Raw genomic sequence first — 18772 nt, forward strand, 5'->3', positions numbered from 1 at the left:
CTAACACACAGCACAGGAACCAGAACTCCAAGACCCAACAATGCTGATGACAGCACCACTTGGTTCTTGCTGCTTCTCGCTGCTCACAGCTAGGGTCCACACAGCTAGACTCCGCAGAACCCTGTTGGATCCATGCAGAAGGTGTGCCACGGCCACCAGAAGGCCGTACATGCTCCTTACTGTCACGTCTCCCTGGCTTCCCTTCCAGGGATGCAGAGTAGAAAAATGAGATGTCAGTCAACCAAAGCTCTGACACCCCCACCCCTCCTGCCCAGGGGTGACAACACAGTCTTAGTAGGAGCCACCTTTTCACCAAGAGCCCAACAAAGCTCACCAAGCTCGTTCTTCATCCGTAGAAAACCTTGGCTTTCCTAGTGCAGAAGGGAAGATAACACAGCTGGTATGGACTTGGTCTCTCATTCCTACCGAGAACAGGATGCAATGGCCGGAGCCACACAGACACGGTGTGATCATGAGGTAACCAGTGTGAGCCTGGCACCAGGAGAAGCAGAAACGCTGACCCCGCCAGCGGAGTGAAGGCACTGCTGGAACAGCGCCTGCTTCCGCGTCCTCACTGGCATGCCGCTCAAGCTCAAGTTCTGATGCATTCCTACCTGACACGGTGTGCTCATGCGGGGCTGGTTTTGCTAAGTTTGACTATGGGTCCAGGAAGGCCTCGTAGGCTATGGCTTCTCCACCAATAAGGGCTGTTCATTTGCTTACGACCTGTGTATTTCTCACCACCAGAGGGCGGCTCACATTGTGTTGAGCTGGCCACAGTGGGTCTTCCCCAGTCTGAATGGGTCAGAGGTACCAGACACGTTTAGATGTGGTTGGGAACAATTCCAGATAGCATGGTCAATGCAGCCTTCCTAAGGGTAGAAGTGACAGCTGGGTTGCCCACGGCGTCCACCTGCCCCCTCTCCTTCCCTGCTGCTCCCCTGTAAGAATGGGAGCCTGGCCCACGAGCCAGGGCAGGTGTGTGCTAGTTACCTTCCCAGGGAGCTGTGTGTCTCCCTGAGGGATGTACTTCCTGGTTGATGAGGCCTGCATCATTGGACCAGCGAGATTGGCACCCCTCCCCCATCCTGGCTCTGATTGTAGAGGGAAACGATGTTCAAACACCTTGCATATGAGATGCTGCCCTCACTAGGACTTGCAGGGACCGTGGAGGCTGTGTTCTCTCCCTGCCAGCCCTCAGGTCCTGAAAATCAAGCCTACCCAGTTCTGCTGGGATCACCTCCACCTGCTGTGTCCTGAGAAAAACCAGACTGAGCTGGCAACAGCATATCTAAAGCCACGTGCAGATGGCTGACAAGACCCGCTGAGAATGTGTTCTCCTGGGTCAGAATGCAGTAGTCTGTTCAAGGTGCGTAACACTGGTCCTGACAGCTTTAACATGATTTGCATCCAATTTGGGCAACTTTGAGCCAGCTCCAACATTCACAATTGGGTCTCTTTGAGCCTGCTCCAGTTGATTTTACCTGGGTCAGATCTGTCCCTATAAGGGGATTTTGGAGATTTCAGCTCTTTCTTAAATAAAAAAGCAGATGGGGCAGACATTTAGCCTGGCAGTAAGATACCTGCATGCCACAGAGAAGTGCCTGGTCTCATGCCCAGCTCTAACTCTCCAGCTTCATGCTGACACAGACCCAGGAAGGGAGCAAGTGATGGCTCAGGCAGTGGGTTCTTGTCACCCACAGGGGAGTGAGTCCTGGGTTAGAGTCCCCACTCCTGGCCTGGCCCAGCCCAGCCCAGCCCAGCCCAGCCCGGCCCAGCCAATACAGTCATCTGGAAAGGTAACGAGCAGATGGGAGCTCTCTGTCTCTCTGTCTCATTCAGCCTCTCATTCTTCAAGGAAAACAAAAATCTTAGAAATAAAAAGCAGAGCAGAAAAGGTTTATAGCCATGTATTTCTGGAGACTCATTATGCCTTGCCATAAATATTCATAAGAATTAACTGCCAGCTTATTGAAAGAATTCATAACACTTACATTGTTTACGGTGACACATGAGCAGGGGCAAGAAGGTTCTTGTTAGCACAGCTCATTCTGATGGTGCAGCACTAGCAGCACCCTGAAGGGGGCGCCCTAGGGGCCCGAGCTGCACTCCCCGCAGGTGGCATGGGACCCTCTCCATCCAAAATCAAGCAGCTCTGTTCCTTATCCAACAAAGGGAGCCAGGATGCTAGTTATTAATGGGATGTTGACATGCTCTCTGCACTTCCTCAAAAAAGGACAGGAGTATAAAGGGAAAGAAGGCTCTGGAAAAGGACAGCATCCTCAATGTGGAGGTTACCACATGACCGTGGATCGTAATCCACACCCAGCAGCCTAGCAGCACGGTCATCTGTGTCTGCTGGATGCATTCAACCACGGTGTTGCCCCCCATGCCAAAGCAGGCAGGTGGGCTGGGTCTTCACTCCCTACCACACAGAGCTCCCCACAGGGCTCCGACAGCCCACCTTGCTGGAACGTATGCTCCTGCTAACATTCTGCTGAGAAAACTGCCAATAAAACACCACGCATCTGGACACAACGTGCCGATGCTCCCGAGAAATGAAATCCAAAGTCACTTACCAGCCACAAAACTCGGAAACGACGCCACCTTCTTGGTCTGTTAGGAAAAAGCACAACACAAAAGGGGCTCATGAGATCCTGGTTCCCACGGGCTCAGACGTGCACCCTCCTGACAGGAGCCTAAGCCGCAGGGATCGGGACCCCAAGACATCGGCTCTGCACCACCTGTCACGCTCGTGCTCTGGAGGTGCAGAAGAGCCCACCATGTAAAACTTAGGGACCCCCACCTCCGCAAGTCAACATGCAGACCCAGCAGCACACTGGTTCTCTGGCCCATGCTGTGAGAATCGCCTGGGTGTGCCATAAAAAGCAAGATAAAGACAAGATGCCACACCAAGGCTGTGAGTGCCTCGGCCACGAGGGAAAGGCTCCACTAGGAGGGGGAGTCACCTGCTCACCCCTCATGTCCGTGATCTTCACCGCAGCCAGAGGAGTTTACACGGCATTTGTTTTAGAAAAGAATGGCATCCAGAATGACTGCTGTCCCCAAGCGGACATGGAGCAATGTCTGGGAACATTTTTCATTGTCTCATAGGTGGAGGGGGGTGGGGACTACTATGGCATCTAGTGGGCAGGGGTCAGGAATTTTTTTTAACACCCTGGAGTGCACAGGACAGTCTGCCCAAAATGAAAGGAAACTGATCTGTTTTGAAATGCCAGTGGTGTCACCGATGAGCAAATCAGTTTGGAACAATGATTTCTCCAAACACACAGTATGAATAACCCCTGACCACCCCAGGGTGTGGTGGTCAGCTGCCAAGAAAGACCCTCCTCTCCTTGCCAGGTCAGCACGCCCTGTGGATGCCCTGAACCCCTGGCAGAGGCACTTGGTGGGAGAACTGGGCAGCCCCATCTTTAGGGCCCCCCAGGACCGTCACCCATGGGAGACTTACCTCCGGGATGTTGTTATTATCAACAGGTCCATTGAGATCGGAGCGCTGTTGCTTCCGTGGCTGCTCTAAACCGTTGCATACCTACAAACCGGAAGTCAAAGGCTGCGGCTTTAGATGTCAGAGAAACATACCAAGACGAAAACCAATATGCAAAGTGACATAAGTATGTAACACAGATGTGTTTGAAATGCAGATGTACTCATGCATAATGTTTAATTAAAGTGATATGTGTTAAAATGCCTTTTAACTTCTAAGAGTCCTTAATCACTTAAAAAACACATCTCCCACCAAATTCATTTTTAAGCAAGCAGTTGAGTGACCTTAAGTATACTCATATTGGGTAACTGTTACCACCAGCCCTCTCCTGGAAGTTTTATGCTGCAAAATGAGAGCTACAGGGCCAGGTACAGTGGCTCAGTGACTAAATCCTCTCCTTGCACATGCCAGGATCCCAGATGGATGCCAGTTCATGTCCTGGCTACTCCACTTCCTATCCAGCTCCCTGTTCATGGCCTGGAAAACTGTAGAGGATGGCCCAAAATCCTGGAACTTTGCACCCACATGGGAGACCTGGAAGAAGTTCTTGGCTCCTGGCTTTGGGTCAGCTCAGCTCCGGCCACTGTGGCCATTTGGGAGTGAACTAGTGGGTTGAAGATGTTTCTGTTTCTCCTTTTCTCTGTAAATCTGCCTTTTCAACAAAAAGTAAGTTTTAAAAAAATTATAACTGGGCCTGGTGCAGTAGCATAGTGGCTAACGTCCTTGGCTTGCATGTGCTGGGATCCCATATGGGTGCCGGTTTCAATCCCAGCAGCACCACTTCCTATCCGACTGCCTGCAGCCCAGGAAAGTGGTCGAGGACAGCCCAAAGCCTTGGGACCCTGTACCCGCATGGAAGACCCGGAAGAAGCTCCTGGCTCCTGACTTCGGATTGGCTCAGCTCTGGCCATTGCAGCCACCTGGGGAGTGAATCAGCAGATAGAAGATCTTCCTTTCTGTCTCTCCTCCTCTCTGCATATCTGACTTTCCAATTAAAAAATATAAGAGCTATACACCCATTAACTAATAACTGTGTTCCCCTGCGCAGCCAGAACTGGTAAGCCCCATTCTACTTTCCATTTCTGAACTGGACTCCTCCTGGAACCTCCACGAAGGGGCACCAGACAGTATGCATCCCTCCGTGTCTGACATGCCATTCTACACAACTTCTCTGGGTTCCTCCACGTTGCAGTACACCTGGGCACAGCCTTCCTTTATCAGGCTCTGGAATGCATGGAAAGACCTCATCTGCTTATGCTGGTGTGGCTGGTGGGCACTGGGGCTGGCTGCCCCCTGGAACACGGCAATGATGCTACTGTGCATATGGGCACACATGTGACCTGCGTGGGACCTGACTTCACTCCCAGACATGCAATGACTGCATCACACAATTAAGGTAGGTTTTCTTTTTTGGGGGGTGGGGATGCCATCCCATGCTCCACAGAAGTTATCCCACTGCTCAAGGCTTCAAATCCTACTTTCACAAACCTAGATCCACAGACAAGAGCAAACGCACAACACGTCATCATCGCTGCCAACGAGATGCCCCAAGGACACAGCCGAACGTCTCCTCTCTCGGGGTACATGACCTCTGATTCTTGTACCTTCTGGGAGACAGCAGTCAGAGCCACAGCCATGATGTCACTGCCCAGCTGCAAAGGGAGCTCTAGGAAGCTGGCATGTCAAATCAAGGTCCAGAACAATCTGGAATTAGATGCTCAAATGGTAACAACATGATGCTGCTGATGGTGATGTGGATACTGAGCTGCATTCAGACAGTGCTGGGGGCTCAACCACAGGGTACACCCCGCACGCGCCCTACTGTGTTGTCACTCCCTTGTGGGGTGCAAGCCTGAAAGACCTACACACAGCCTTTTGCCTGTCTGAGGTCTCTGGTCCGGGAGGACGCCAACCCACAGGCCCCACCACAGTGGGTACTGGGCAGTCAGTACCCCTTTCTGCAGAGCCTACGCTGGTCCAGGTTTCCCTGTGCTGGGGCAGGCTCCCTCCCCCTACACACTCCAGGCCTGCACTTCCTGCTGAGGCCTGGGAGCCCATCTGGTGCTCTCATTCTCGTCGAGGGGCCAGGTGGGAAGGCAGCAGTGCAGCCACAGCCGCCTCCGGTCCAGGTCTGACTGCGGACAGCTTTGAGCACATGCATACCTGCTTATATCCATATCCGCCCCTCACACAGGGCTCTGCTGGGTGCACTTCAACCTTCCTAATCAGTCTGAACATTTCCATGTTTTACTCTCTTACTGGCAATTTTTCCCCTGCCCTAGACATACCTAGGGACCTGCCTGTGGGGGTTGCACTTCCTCAAAGCCCCCGGGGAGCTGGAGGGACTCTGGTCACCTCCAAGCACCCCCTAGAGATGCACCCACCTGACAGAAGAAACCAGGTCACCCATCACCCACACCAGTCCCACCAACAACCCCCACCTGGGGTGAGGGGATCTGATTTTTCAGCATGGAGGAGGGATACAGAGGGCAGCAGGTGTCAGGTGGCGGGGGGTGGGTGGGTGTGTGTGTGTGTAGGGGGTGACAGGTGGCTGTGTCCCCATGGGGTGGGGTTTGCCAGCTAGTCATGATGTCTTTGTATAACTCGAGGTCAGGGTAATACTGGATTAAGGGAGACAGCACATTGGCATTCCCGCCTGCTACCCAGAGGACATCTTGCTGTGTGGCCACGGCACAGGCGTCCTTGTGCACCAAGGATCTCCCTGGCACCAGCCACCCTCTGCCCTAGCAGGTGTTTATCACCATGACAACCACAATTCATAATAAACAGGTGGGTTGTTCTCCAAAGAGGTGTCAGGGCGGCTCATCACACCCCTCCGGGGAGAGCCCATCTGGTGCGCTCATTCTCGTCGAGGGGCCAGGTGGGAAGGCAGCAGTGCAGCCTGGGCAAGCTTGTCAAATGCACATGGTTCAAGGCCCAAGGACTCTCCGGTGTAGTAGACAAGGATGCCATCAAAATCCTGCTAGGCCTTAGGGACACCAGCCAGGGTGACCTCCAAGGGGGAAGCAGGGTCCCCCAACCCTTCCCTGAGTCCCTGTGGGGGGCCATTCTCCGTGCGATCAGTCCCCCATCAGCTCAGGTAAAGCATATCAAGAATATGCCCCCCAACGCACACACATCCTGCCGTGGCCTTCTGAGGACAGGAAATGAGCATGTGGCATGGCACAGCCTGGGCCCGACATGCCAGGACCTGGGGACTGCTGCTCAGAGCAGAGATAAATGCCTGTAATAAAAATATACTAATGCAAATAAATCATTCTAATAAATAGCTCGGCCCCAGCTGGCGAAATGAGAGCTGGCATCTTTTAAAGTGTCAATTCTGATTCTGTCTGCTTGATTAAACTGGAAACACGGCAATACAACCCGCAGGGCTTTGGATGAAGTCACAGCTCCCTCGCATACACCCTCCCCCGGCCGGCTCCCCCCACCTGTCACAAACATGCCTGTGAATGACAGGCTGAGGGGTTAACTCGGGACTGGGGACTTTCTGAAATCCTTGCCTCTGTCCCCTGGCACACGTGTGGCTCAAGAATAAAACCCACAATTTAGGTTGCTCCTGTGATATTTGTCTTGAAGAGACTGTGAGCTCAGATTAAGCGTTTATTCTTATAATAGTTGCTCCCACGGGGTGATCATATCTTCGCAAAGCAGATCCCTGGCTTAAAAGTACCACGTCAAGACGCATGAGGGAGGCCAGCCAATTTGTCTTCGAGACTCTCCAGGAAGGTTCAGATATTTCATAGACTGAACACACACCAAACTTGTCAATCTGAAACACGTTTTTGCTGTGGTAAAACGCATAGGCCAATTTCTACCCTCTTAACCATTCAATGTACACGGTGTGATATTCAGTACTTCCACGAGGCTGTGCCCCCACTCACCACCAGCTGTCTCTGGAACTCTTTTCACCTTGCCAAATTCAAACTCCAGAGCCACCTGACGTGCATAGAACTGGGCATCCCATGTTGCTACAGGCTAAATCTGGCAGCTGAGCTGGGGACCCACGGCTGCTGTCATCACTCAGGCCGGCCTCCGTTCTCTGTGCCCAGCCTGCTGTGGTTTCCTCCAAGCTTGGCTTGGATCGCCCGGGCACACCTTGTGCTTTATCCATCACTGTCTTTTTGGAACACAGGGGAGGGTAGGCAGTGGGTGGGAACGCCAGGTCCAGCATCACAGAGCACAATCATATCTCCCTAAACTCGCTTCTGCGTTTCAATCTTCATCAAGCACTGTCCAAAGCAGGGCCCACACTGGGCCCTGAGCAAGGTGCCTGGGCACCTGGTGTTCAGTACAGGAAATCACAGACAACAACAGCCCCCGATATGAAATGTTTCACAATCTAGAGTGAAGGAAGAACTGAGGGTCCTGCAGCCTCGGGCCCTCTCAGATGACCACAAGTGTAAACATGTGCATGCGCTGGAATGCCACAGCCATCAGGAGCTGGACCACCCCGAGACCAAGCCAGCCAGCTGTGAACCAACCATCCAGCTGTCCGAAAGTTACTTTTCTTTTCAGAGCTTCCAATGCTGGTTGGGATGTCAAATATTACACCACTATGGGAAGCATGCACAGTTTCTAAGAAAGTAAATGTGCAATGACCACAAGACCCCGAAATTGTACTTCTAGCTCCATGCCCTTGGGGCAGAGGCAAAGCATCTGTGCACAAACTCATTCAAGCGTGTTTCCAGAGCCCCTGTTTACACTGGTCAAAGGTACAAAACAGGGGCCACTTCTGCGCTGCAGTGGGTGAAGCCCCTACCTCTGATGCTGGCATTCCACAGGGGAGCCTGTTTGAGCGCTGGCTGCTCCACTTTCAGTCTAGTTCCCGGCTGATGAGTCTGGGGAAAAGATGGAAGATGGTTCACATGCTCAAGCACCCTGGGAGACCCAGATGAGGGCACAAGTGGCAGGCTATGCAGAACCAACCCTCCTGCAACTGGCACATGGGCAGCCTGGCAGGTGACTGAAGACAGCACCTGGCTGTACACATCTATCAACCACACCTTGTGGACCAAGAGGCCATGCCGGGTCCTTCTGTGGGGAAGGTAGAGGGTATCACCAGTTGGATCTGAGGAACTAGCAAGCACCATATTTGGTGCTGCTGCTGAGAAAACTCCCATAACCTTTCCTGAAACAGTTGCCTGGTGTCCTACATAGCTGCTCCTGCTACAGGTTCCACTCATTCGCTGCAAACATTTGCAGCTTTTCCACTCAGCTCTGGGCAAAGCTGGGAACCATGTGCAACCAGGGTTTGATGATGCATAAGTCACCACTGTCCCTTCTATTCCCAGCTACCCCTCATCCCGAAGCCCTGCACGCACCTTCTGAGATAACTAGCTTGACAACTGACAAGGAAAGAAAGTGTCCCAGTCAAAAAGCAATTAAACGGCCACTACTAAGTCAATATTAGACTATGATTCCCACGGGGGCGTGGCCCATGTTTATCCTCCACAAGGCCATGTAGGCTCTCCTGGACGGCGCAAAATTGCTCTTAAAAGATCGTGCTCTCCTAAAAGCCATACCCTGATGTACAGTCAGTGAGATCAGCCCCTGGTAACAGATAACTCAGTGCAGACTCAGGGAAGCTGCCTGAGGCTGCAGATTCCAACCCAAAGTCCCGATGCCCAATCTGGAACTCAAGTATCCACAGACAACATGTAAACAAGACATCAGTGATCCAGAGAGCTGCTCCTGAATACACCTGCTCAACTTGTGTGGCTGCTTCTACCTTGCACAGGTTTCCTTAAACGTCTGGAGAGAGGAAGGAGCAGAACTAGCTGTACTTATTATAATGGCATCTTGAAAAAATAAAGATTTGTTTGAAAGTCAGAATTGCAGGGTGCAGGGACAGAGAGAAAAAGAAAATCTTCCATTTATTAGTTCATTGTCCAGATGGCCACTGCAGCAGCATGAAGTCAGGAGCTCTCTTAGGTCTTCCTCGTGGCTGGCACAGGCCTAAGCACTTGGGTCATCTTCTGTTGCTTTCTCCCGGCCATTAGTAGGGAGCTGGATCGACAGCAGAGCAGTGGGGACACAAACTGAAGGCCGATATGAGTTTCTGAGCCAGTGGTTTTACCAGCTACACCACAATGCTGGCACCTATGGCATCTTTTAAAACACACACAGTGGGGTTCGACCTTGGTGGTTTGGGTGACAGCAGGCCTCCACAGTGGTAGCAACCCACTTGTGGAGAGTACCCGAGCCAGGTTGGACCCAATGCCCAGGACTCAGCCCATGGGCACTGTCACCACACGGTGACCAAGTCCTGGCCACTTGGAGGCTCAAGAGAGAGATTTCTTCCCCTATGGTGAGTACACCATGAGGAAATCCTGCGAAGGGATTAAGACCTCTAGCCCCGCCCTGCCCTGCAGCCACTACCTTGTGGCAGCAGAAACTAGGGGGTCGGAGTTCGAACTTGGTGGATTGGGTGACAACAGCCCTCCACAGTGGTGGCAACCTGCTTGTGGAGAGTACCGGAGCCAGGTCAGGTCCTGCGATTTGAACCACGGGCACGGTAGCCACACGATGACCGAGTCCTGGCTGCTCAAAGGCCAGTATGCCCTTAGGTACCAGGCTCTGCCTACTGGCCACCTGGGGGCAAGCTCTTGGGTTTTTAGAGTCTGTAATTGCTGCCTAGCGATATCCAGGGATAAGGCCAGTGTGAGTGTAGGTAAGGGATGAATTCCGGGTGATTCCTAGCAACGGGGTCACGAATTTATTTATAAGCCTGGGGACTGAGATCTGAGGGTTTGGAGACAGGAGTTCATAAGTTCTATTTGGACTAGACTGATTCACCAACCCACATGGGAATCCTGTTAGCGTAGAGCATCACTGGCTGCCACACATCAGTCCACACCAAAGCTATGGATGGGGGCCTATCTGGCAGGGCTAGGTACCAGTACCTGACTGAGTGGTGAAACAGGGGATGGGTCAAAATTGGCAGGTCAATACACTAACCAACACATGAGAGAACCAGATCCGGGGGTAAATTCTATGGGGGAAGTGTGGGCTCAATCCTGTGGAAATACAAGTCCCGCTGATTAGCATGCAAATTGGGGTGGTGATGGGTTGATAGGTGTGACCATGGAACCTGCCATCATTTACAGAGGATTCAACAACTGTCTGGGCAGGTCAAGGCAGCAGCACCTGAATGTGAATCCTAAAATAGGATGTGGGGTTGGCTGAGCTGCAAATGTAAGGGGGTGGACCAGGCAGGTCAGAGCAAATCTCAACTCACAAGGAAGAAAAGAAATCAGGATGGAGCATAGGTCATGCAGAGCTAGGCTCTTGCACCGACTGGTCCGCATGAGCCAGGGATACTAGGACACAGCATCGAAGGCAAATGCCAAGACAGGTGAAGGGCTATGCCAAGGTGGATCATAGCAACTACTGGCATGTACAGGATCTGTGCTTGGGGACAGGCCCAATGGGGAGCTAAGAAGACCCCTAACTGGGTTGGGGTTTCTCCTCGTGAGTGTGGGGTCCGAAGTGGGGGCTGCATTCTGGTCTGGACATGACTGTAACCTCCCTTGGCACCAGTGTGAACTGGGACAGAATGCACCAGGCCAGGCTAGACTCCAGCACCATCTGTTGCTCTGAAGGATCAGGGTAGATATAGGATGGACTAGGCTAGGTCTCTCCCCCTACTGAGCCTTGTGTGAGTCAGGACAGGGTATGGACGAGCCTTAGCTAGGATGAAACATCCAACAGTAAGAACTGGAGTGGGTTGAAGGCCAGTCAGGAAAGGACAGTGTTCCTGCTAGGACAGGAGGTAGACTAAGTAGGGTTGGCCCATGGACGCACCACTATGTGGTATGGATCCACCGGTATAAGAGAGGTTCTGATGAAAGAGCCTGGGCAACTCCTCTGGCAGGACTCAGTCCCTGCAGGTGAGCACAAGAACCACAATAGGAAGCAGCCCAGACCAGGACATGGAAAGGTACCCATCAGCATACATTTGGCATAGGTCAGAGGCAGACCAGGCTGAACCCATTCACAGTACCTGCTGGAGAAATGAGCACCAGAACAGAGTGTGGGTCAGGCCAGGCATGGTTGCAACACATACTAGTGCACATTACGGCTGGGATTGGAGGCCTGCTGGGGTGGGCTGGCTGTAACTCTCACCAGCGTCAGCTGGAATTGGGGGTAGGCTGGGCCGGGCCAGGCAACAGCACCCACTGACAAATGCCAAGGTGAGGTGGGCCATACCAGACTGGGTCGCAGAGCCCAAACAGCACACATGAGAACCAGGAGGGAGGGGGCAAAGACGATAGGGGGAATGTGGAGGGCTTCCCTGTTGGAGAGCGTGATTTGGGATGGGGGCAGACCAGAACAGGCAGGGCTACAACACCTGTGGGCCTCAGGTGGACTAGATCAGGGAAAGGCTTGGCTGATTACTCCTACTGGTGAAAACATAGAGTAGATGAGGGTTGGTTGGACTTTGCTACAGCATCAGCCGGCAGAGGCTGGCACTGGGAGCTAATTCTGTCAAGTTAAACTGCAGGACCACCTGGAGAGTGCACAATCTGGAAGTTGAAGTGGCCTAGTAGGGAAATAGTGGGCGCCTCCCTCTTGGGTTATCACTCCCACTGGAGAGCATGAAAACCAGGACAGGGGCAGGGGTGGCTAGACAGAAAGGCACCCACCAGTATATGTGTGGGCTGGATAGTATGGCAGGTTGGGTTGAACTAGGCTTCAATGCCCACTGAGATGTATGAGAGCTAAATGGGATGTGAGACAGACTGAACAAGTCTGTAGTACATACTGGCAAGCATGGGAACCAGGATAGGGGGCAGGCCTGGTGAGGGTTATGGGGAGTCACCCAAACTAGGCTGCAGCTCCATGAGGGCCAAGTATGAAGTGGACAGGATCAGGCTGGAATACAACACCCATTGATTCGCTTGGAAGACAGGTCTGGAAACAGAACTGACTCAGCAATTAGAACCACTACCATAGGCATAAGCTGATTGGGACAACGGATTGTGCCGGACCCTGTACTGGCAAGCACACACAAGAATCAGGTCTGGGATCACCACCAGACAGTTTCTCTGGGGATCCCTCCAACTGAACTGCTGATCTCAGAACCCCAACCATGAAGAGACTATGTCAGCCAGTGGATTCTGAAGAGATTTCATTGTGCTTGGAGTGGCGAGATTGGCAGCAATTCAGAACTGTTGGCTTATCAAAACTGCATGAGCAGGATCCTTGGAGCACACCTTGTACCAGGGACCTGGGATGGGTGGGAGTCTGGGTGAGGCTTTTCCCTTTATCTCCCCCCTTTCCCTGGATAAAGAAAAAAAATATTAATGTGGAAACAATGATCTTACCCACTTTCCTGTAGCCCTTGATTGACCCTTTGTGCCCTAATCAGCTATGTAAAGATTACCAAAATAAAAATTAAAAAAAAAATACACATAGCACCTGATTTACCCTGTTCAACTTCCGATGGTTCAATTTAGGATTTTTCTGCCCAGGCACATTCCATGGCAGCTGTACTACTCTGGACATGGTCTGCCCGGGCTAGCTCTGTGCAGTGCCATCCTCTCAGAACAGCGGCAGTGAATACGGCTCCCAGTCAGTCTCAGGGTCACCAGGGCTCAGCCCTTCACTTACAGGGCCCGGTGCTGCCATCAAGGATGTGCAACAGGTTAGGTTCACCTGGTGCATGTCAACCAATAACATTTATGAGGATGTAACTCCTTCGTAAGCCGAGATTTGTGTATACAAAAAAGCTGATGGGAAACGTGCAATGTGAAACACCGATGCACAAACTGAAACTTGTTTTGACACCAACATATACATATACCTTTTAATTCTCTCTGCACCAACTCTTTCAAGTGCCTCCACAAAGATGGTTTTGTTTGCTTGTGTTAAGCAGGAGTTCACACCAGCCCAGCCTGGTTTATCTGATTCAGACTGGCTCAAGGCAGTGAATGGGCTATCTTTCTCATTGTGGTAAGTACATATCATATCAAACTGCCACTGATGTGGCTTCCAAGTGCCTTGCTGTGCTGAGGACATTATCATTCATGTGCAGCCATCATCACCCCCATCCCCAGAGCTGCTCCATCTCATTCCCAAACTCCTCATTCATCAAACGCTAACAACCCCCCTCCCCCCACAAGGCCCCAGCCACTATTCCGTATCTTGTCTCTTTAAACATGACTACTCTAGGTGCCTTCTCCTCGTCCCATGAATAGCAGACACATGTCCTTCTGGGACCATCTTGGACCACTCAGCCTATCCTCACGGTTCATCTCTGTGGTGGCAGGTGTCAGAATGTCCTTAAGGTTGGAGAATATTCCATTGTGTGTAAAAAGCCTTGTCTTTTTACAGCATGGAAAACATTTTTCAGAAAAGCCTGGGGGAAAAAAAAACCAGCAAAATTCTCCAAATGCATGCCAAAATGACTGAATTGCTTGGGTTAAATCATTCTATTTCATTCTTCTTGGAGTTTAAAAGAGGTTGAGATTAAACATTAATGAGACAGCAAGCAAGAGGAACCATGGGCAGTAGCAATTTCTCTTGGTGACATTTGTCATAATCTGCAAAGTCAATGCTTTAGGGCAGCAAGGGAAGCCCTGGCTTGCCCTGACTGTGGCTTTTGGAGTGCATAGCCCAGTTATGCCCAGAAGATCAACATCACTGCCTCTGAAGTAGCTGGTTTGCCCCCTGTCATATACTTGGGGCCCAGCGAATGAGTGAGTGAACAGAGGAATGAAATGGGTGAACCAACACAGTAAGGGTTGATCAAAACAAGCAAGAGCTTCTTATTTTCAACAACTTACCAAGAAAGCAGAAGGGGGTCAAAGGAGCCCCCAGTGCACCTGTATGACCTGGCATGGGTGGGTGTGCAAAATTTACCTCTGTTAGCCTGAGAAAGGCACTGGCTAGGTGACTCTGTCTCAGAGAGCACCTGGAGTGAAGGCCAGCTGGCTCCAAGAGATGCTTTGAAGGGAAGCAGGGGACACAAAGTCTGGGTGGGGTTGGGTCATATCAGAAATCAAGTAGGCAGAGATGTTCTAGAGGTCAAAGACTCAGAGGCCACTTGCAAATATGTGGGCCAATGGAGAGGTGAGTGATTAAGGGAATAAAGTAAATGGGTAACTCTTTCCCTAAGAACATGTCCCTTCCCCCCAGACCTCTCCCCCAGCTACCCTCCTGGAGTAGCACCCATCCTGCTCAGAGTCCAGGCCAAGTTCACTGACCCCTCCAGTCTGGCTGCAGTTGATGGCAGGCCAGGCTGGCCACCCACAGGACACCCCGATGCATCAGCACCAAGGACAGCGCCTGGCTAGGCTGCGTAAGATCCCGCTTACATGGAGGACTGGACACAGACCTGAAGCACATGTCAGCTGCTGAAGTTGGAGAAGAACCAGCTCCAGACACCCCTCAACAGCAACAGTGTGGCCTTGGCTGGTCTTGTAGGGAGAGACTTGCTTCCCCCGGGAAGGCAGGCTGTGGCATCAGTGGACAAACCCAGATGCAGCAGGTTTTCAGAGACCACGGTCAGTCACGGAGACTCCGTTGCATTCCACACCACGTCCATTCTCCATCTGCCTGCACTGTCCCCTGGCACTGCCTGGCTGTAGGAGGGCCCCTTATTTCCACAGTCCCGCTTTTTTCCCCCTTGCTTATAACTGATCCACATTGGCTACCATCTGTTGGTGGGTGGTGAAAGACCCTGGGAAAGCCACATTCCTAGAGAGCACATCCTGTGCGCTACGCCATCTCTGGATCTCATGTTCAGCCATGCGGGCTTTTTTCCTGAACAGACGACATTTCTAAAAATCCCTGGACTTGCCTGGAAGTGTCACAAGCTAATGATTCTGTCAGCTTCTGGCACACATGAGGCACTGGACAAGGTGTCACAGAGGCCCAAGTCGGGAGGCACAGCACTCCCAGAAGCGGGGAGCAGCAGATACATGGAGCCCCGCTCTGGTTCCCCACAACCTTCCCTGGACTCCACTCCTGCAAACAAGAATCACACCCAGCTTCATCCATGCAGGTCCCTAGAGATGCTGCCCAGCTCTCCATTCCACTCCGGTAGGTGATCCTCTGCCCTCCCAAACCTCCAGAGGTGCCCAGACTCCACGGGACCCTGACGGCCACAGCTGACAGGAGTTTTCCCGCCAACGCTCGGCTGCCTTTGGGGTCTCTGTCATTCCTGCCCCTCAGCTCTCTCCTGGTTCTTCCCCCAAACCCTCGAAGTGTCTCTTCTCTGTTCCCTCCCCTACAGGTTCTCAGTCCAGATCTCCCATCATGCCCACATTCTCCTGGGGTGGTGGAGGGGGTGGTTCCTGACCCCACCACAATTCCAACCTCACTGTGTGCTACATCACAATGGGTGTTCTTCTCAAAGTTCACCTCAAAGTCCCAGAGCCTCCAACTTGTCACCCACTCTGGAACCTGCCTTCAAACCGGAACTTAAAAGGATGGGTGTGTGCCTCTCCTGACCTCTCAGCCTGCCTGGACAGCTCTCTGCATCTGTCTCCATCTGGCAGGAGGTTCAATAATGACACTACTGCCTATGGCAGGTGTTCATTTTCCGGAGGTGGGAGGGAGACAGTGCCGAGTCTGGAAGCTCAGTGCCATTGCTGTGGCCTAGGAGCAGGTGAAGAACCTAGATGTTTTCTGCCTTTTGTGATTCTGCCTTAATGCCTTGCTGGGGGTTGTGTGAACTCCAGGCCTGATAGTCTACGTGACACCCGGCAGGACACCTGGCAGGTCACATAGGCAGACCACTCCTCAGGAAGGAGGTACCTGGTGTTTGATAAGATTCACAGCCCAATAGCTCATCAATTTGTACTTTTTGAAAGTTGCTTGTTTCAAACCCACCAATAGAAGCCTGCTAAATCATGACTGTATAATTAATAGCCTGAAATGTATAAGAACTAGGGGGCTTTTGCTCTCTTCTGGCTCGTGCTTCTTTTTGTCCTCCTTGAGGATCCTAGCAGCCTCGGCTGCGGCTGCCCCTCTCCCGCCCAGCCATGCTGAGCTGAGGGAAGTAGCTGGGAGACCTAGGTTAACCTGAATAAACCACCTTTATGCCTTCGCACTGACTTCAGACTTGATGATTATCTGGGGATTTCAAAATCCAGCACAATACAGGGGTCGGCTTTGAAGGAGTGGGGCTATGGCTGGAAACGAGGGTGAAGACACCCAAGTGTGAGAGGGGCCCAGCCAGCACTCAGAGCTGCAGACGGGACCAGCTTGCCTGCCTGGGAGGAGGCCTGTGCAGGATTCTCGGTTAACTCTCCATGAGAAACTGGGTGTGAGCAAACTGTGACAGTCCCTGGACTGACTCCCTGTCCCCCAGAGACCCCTAGGGCACCAAGATGGCATGTGAGACTCAGCCCCAGGAGGAGGCAGGCCTTGAGAGAGAAGAGCGGGTGGGGAGCTTCAGGACACCTTGGAGGCTGTCCCTCCCCCAGCTCCAGTGTGGCCCTGTCCAGTCCTGCTCTTCCTCTCTCCTGGCTCACCGGCGAGGGGCAGAGCCATCGTGTTGCACTCCTGTCTCCAGCCCTGCCCACCATGGGTTATACCCAAACTGCCTCTCCCAGCACTGAAGACGACTCCTGTGGACTTAAAAAATCGCCACCACCATCATCAGGGCATGCATCTCACACACCCCCTGCTAAGGTCCCTCCAGTCACACTGCCTGTCCCATGGAGACAGTGCAGGCGCTGGTGGCCCACAAAGCAAGCAGTAAAGACGGACGCAGAGGCAACAAATGGTGGGCCAGGCACCTCCCTGCGTCACCACCACACTGGGCTCTGTCTCCATGGCCTGGAGGAGGGGCCAGGGCTCTCTAGATTCCTGTGCGTGGAAAGGTTTTGCATCATCTTGCCAGACAACAAAAATGGCTTTAGAAACCTTAGCTTTAGGCCTGGCATGGTGGCCTAGTAGCCAAAGTCCTCGCCTTGAACATGCTGGGATCCCATATGGGAGCTGGTTCTAATCCCAGCAGTCCCACTTCCCATACTACTCCCTATCCCACTCCCTGCTTATGCTCTGGAAAACTAGTTGAGGACTGCCTAAAGCCTTGGAACCCTGCACCCATGTGGGAGACCTGGATGAAGCTCTAGGCTCCCGGCTTCGTACTGGTGCAGCTCCAGCTGTTGCAGTCACTTAGGGAGTGAATCAGATGGAAGTTTTTCCTCTCTGTCTCTCCTTTCTATATATCTGACTTAGCAAATAAATAAATAAATAAATCTCAAAAAAAAAAAAAAAGAAACCTTAGCTTTGATATCATTTTCAAAATCACATGAGCAGTCCCAGATTCCTGCAGCACCAGTGAACAGCCACCTCTGGGACTACCGAGAGGCTTCCTGACAAGCTGACGAGCTTGTTGCACTGACTTCACACAGGGAGAAACCAAGCCCAGGCATTCCGGCCCAGCCAGTGAGGAGCCGACAACAATGGCAAGGCTATGCTTGGGGAGGCCTCCATCTTCCAAGGTGCTCCTGTGCTGGGAGTTAGTTGTGGTAAGTCCACCACAGTGGCCACCCTGTCCCAGCACTGCAAGGGGGGAACCTAAGTGCAGGGAACTTGGAGTGTATGAGCCCTCCCCGCCCCCCCCCCGATCCCTCTTGGGAACCCTCTCCTTGTGCAGGTACGTTGTGTCTAAGGCCACAGGTGGATAAAGGAGAAAGGTGGCTACAGAATGAAGACACGGGGCTGCCATCAGGAGGCTGGCTGAATGCTACTCTGCCCAGGAGCAGGGCCATGCATTTAGATTCCATACAGACCCGTGTCCTCGGTGATACCTGCAGGCTTTTTCCAGCTCCATCCCACCTGGGGGACAGTTTGAGCCATTGCTCTATAACGTGGTGCTAATGTTCACTTTACAAGGTGCCAAGTCCAGGAGGCCGCTGTGTCCAGGGAGCCACTTGGGGGGCAGGTCAAAGGCATTTGTGCACTGGATAATCCACTCTGCTTCTCCAGTGCTGGCATCGCTCCCACAATCTCCATAGAGTCCTTTCAAATGCAAGTCTCAGCCAAACACCATTTAACAGCCAAAGACCCTCCTCACAGCCACGTGACAGCTGTGAGTGCCATGCGGCCCTAGGCCCTCCACCATGCCACACTTGCACTGCTGCATTAAGCTGGCTATGAAGTACTAAGTTGCCTTTTTTCTATTGCCAGAGGGTTGCTTCCACAAAGTATCATCTGGGCCAGTGATAACAAAGAAATCACGAATGTCCCCAATAAGCAAAACACGCACCTTGCTTGCTATCCCAA

General features: G+C 52.3%; 1 protein-coding gene across 2 annotated transcripts in view; it reads right to left on the bottom strand.

The window, feature by feature from the left end:
- Window positions 1-18772, bottom strand: part of APBA2 (amyloid beta precursor protein binding family A member 2) — a 106295-nt gene that overhangs the window by 30565 nt on the left and 56958 nt on the right. For both annotated transcript variants that reach the window (XM_040968868.1, XM_040968870.1), the window contains 2 exons: window positions 3473-3553; window positions 2580-2616 (listed from right to left, as the gene is read on the bottom strand). In XM_040968868.1, coding sequence (XP_040824802.1) covers window positions 2580-2616; window positions 3473-3553 — 118 coding nt within the window. The remainder of the gene's footprint in view (window positions 1-2579; window positions 2617-3472; window positions 3554-18772) is intronic.

Source organism: Ochotona curzoniae, unplaced genomic scaffold (assembly GCF_017591425.1).
Source record: "Ochotona curzoniae isolate NIBS_2020 unplaced genomic scaffold, NIBS_Ocur_1.0 scaffold_4701, whole genome shotgun sequence".
Lineage (NCBI taxonomy): Eukaryota > Metazoa > Chordata > Mammalia > Lagomorpha > Ochotonidae > Ochotona > Ochotona curzoniae.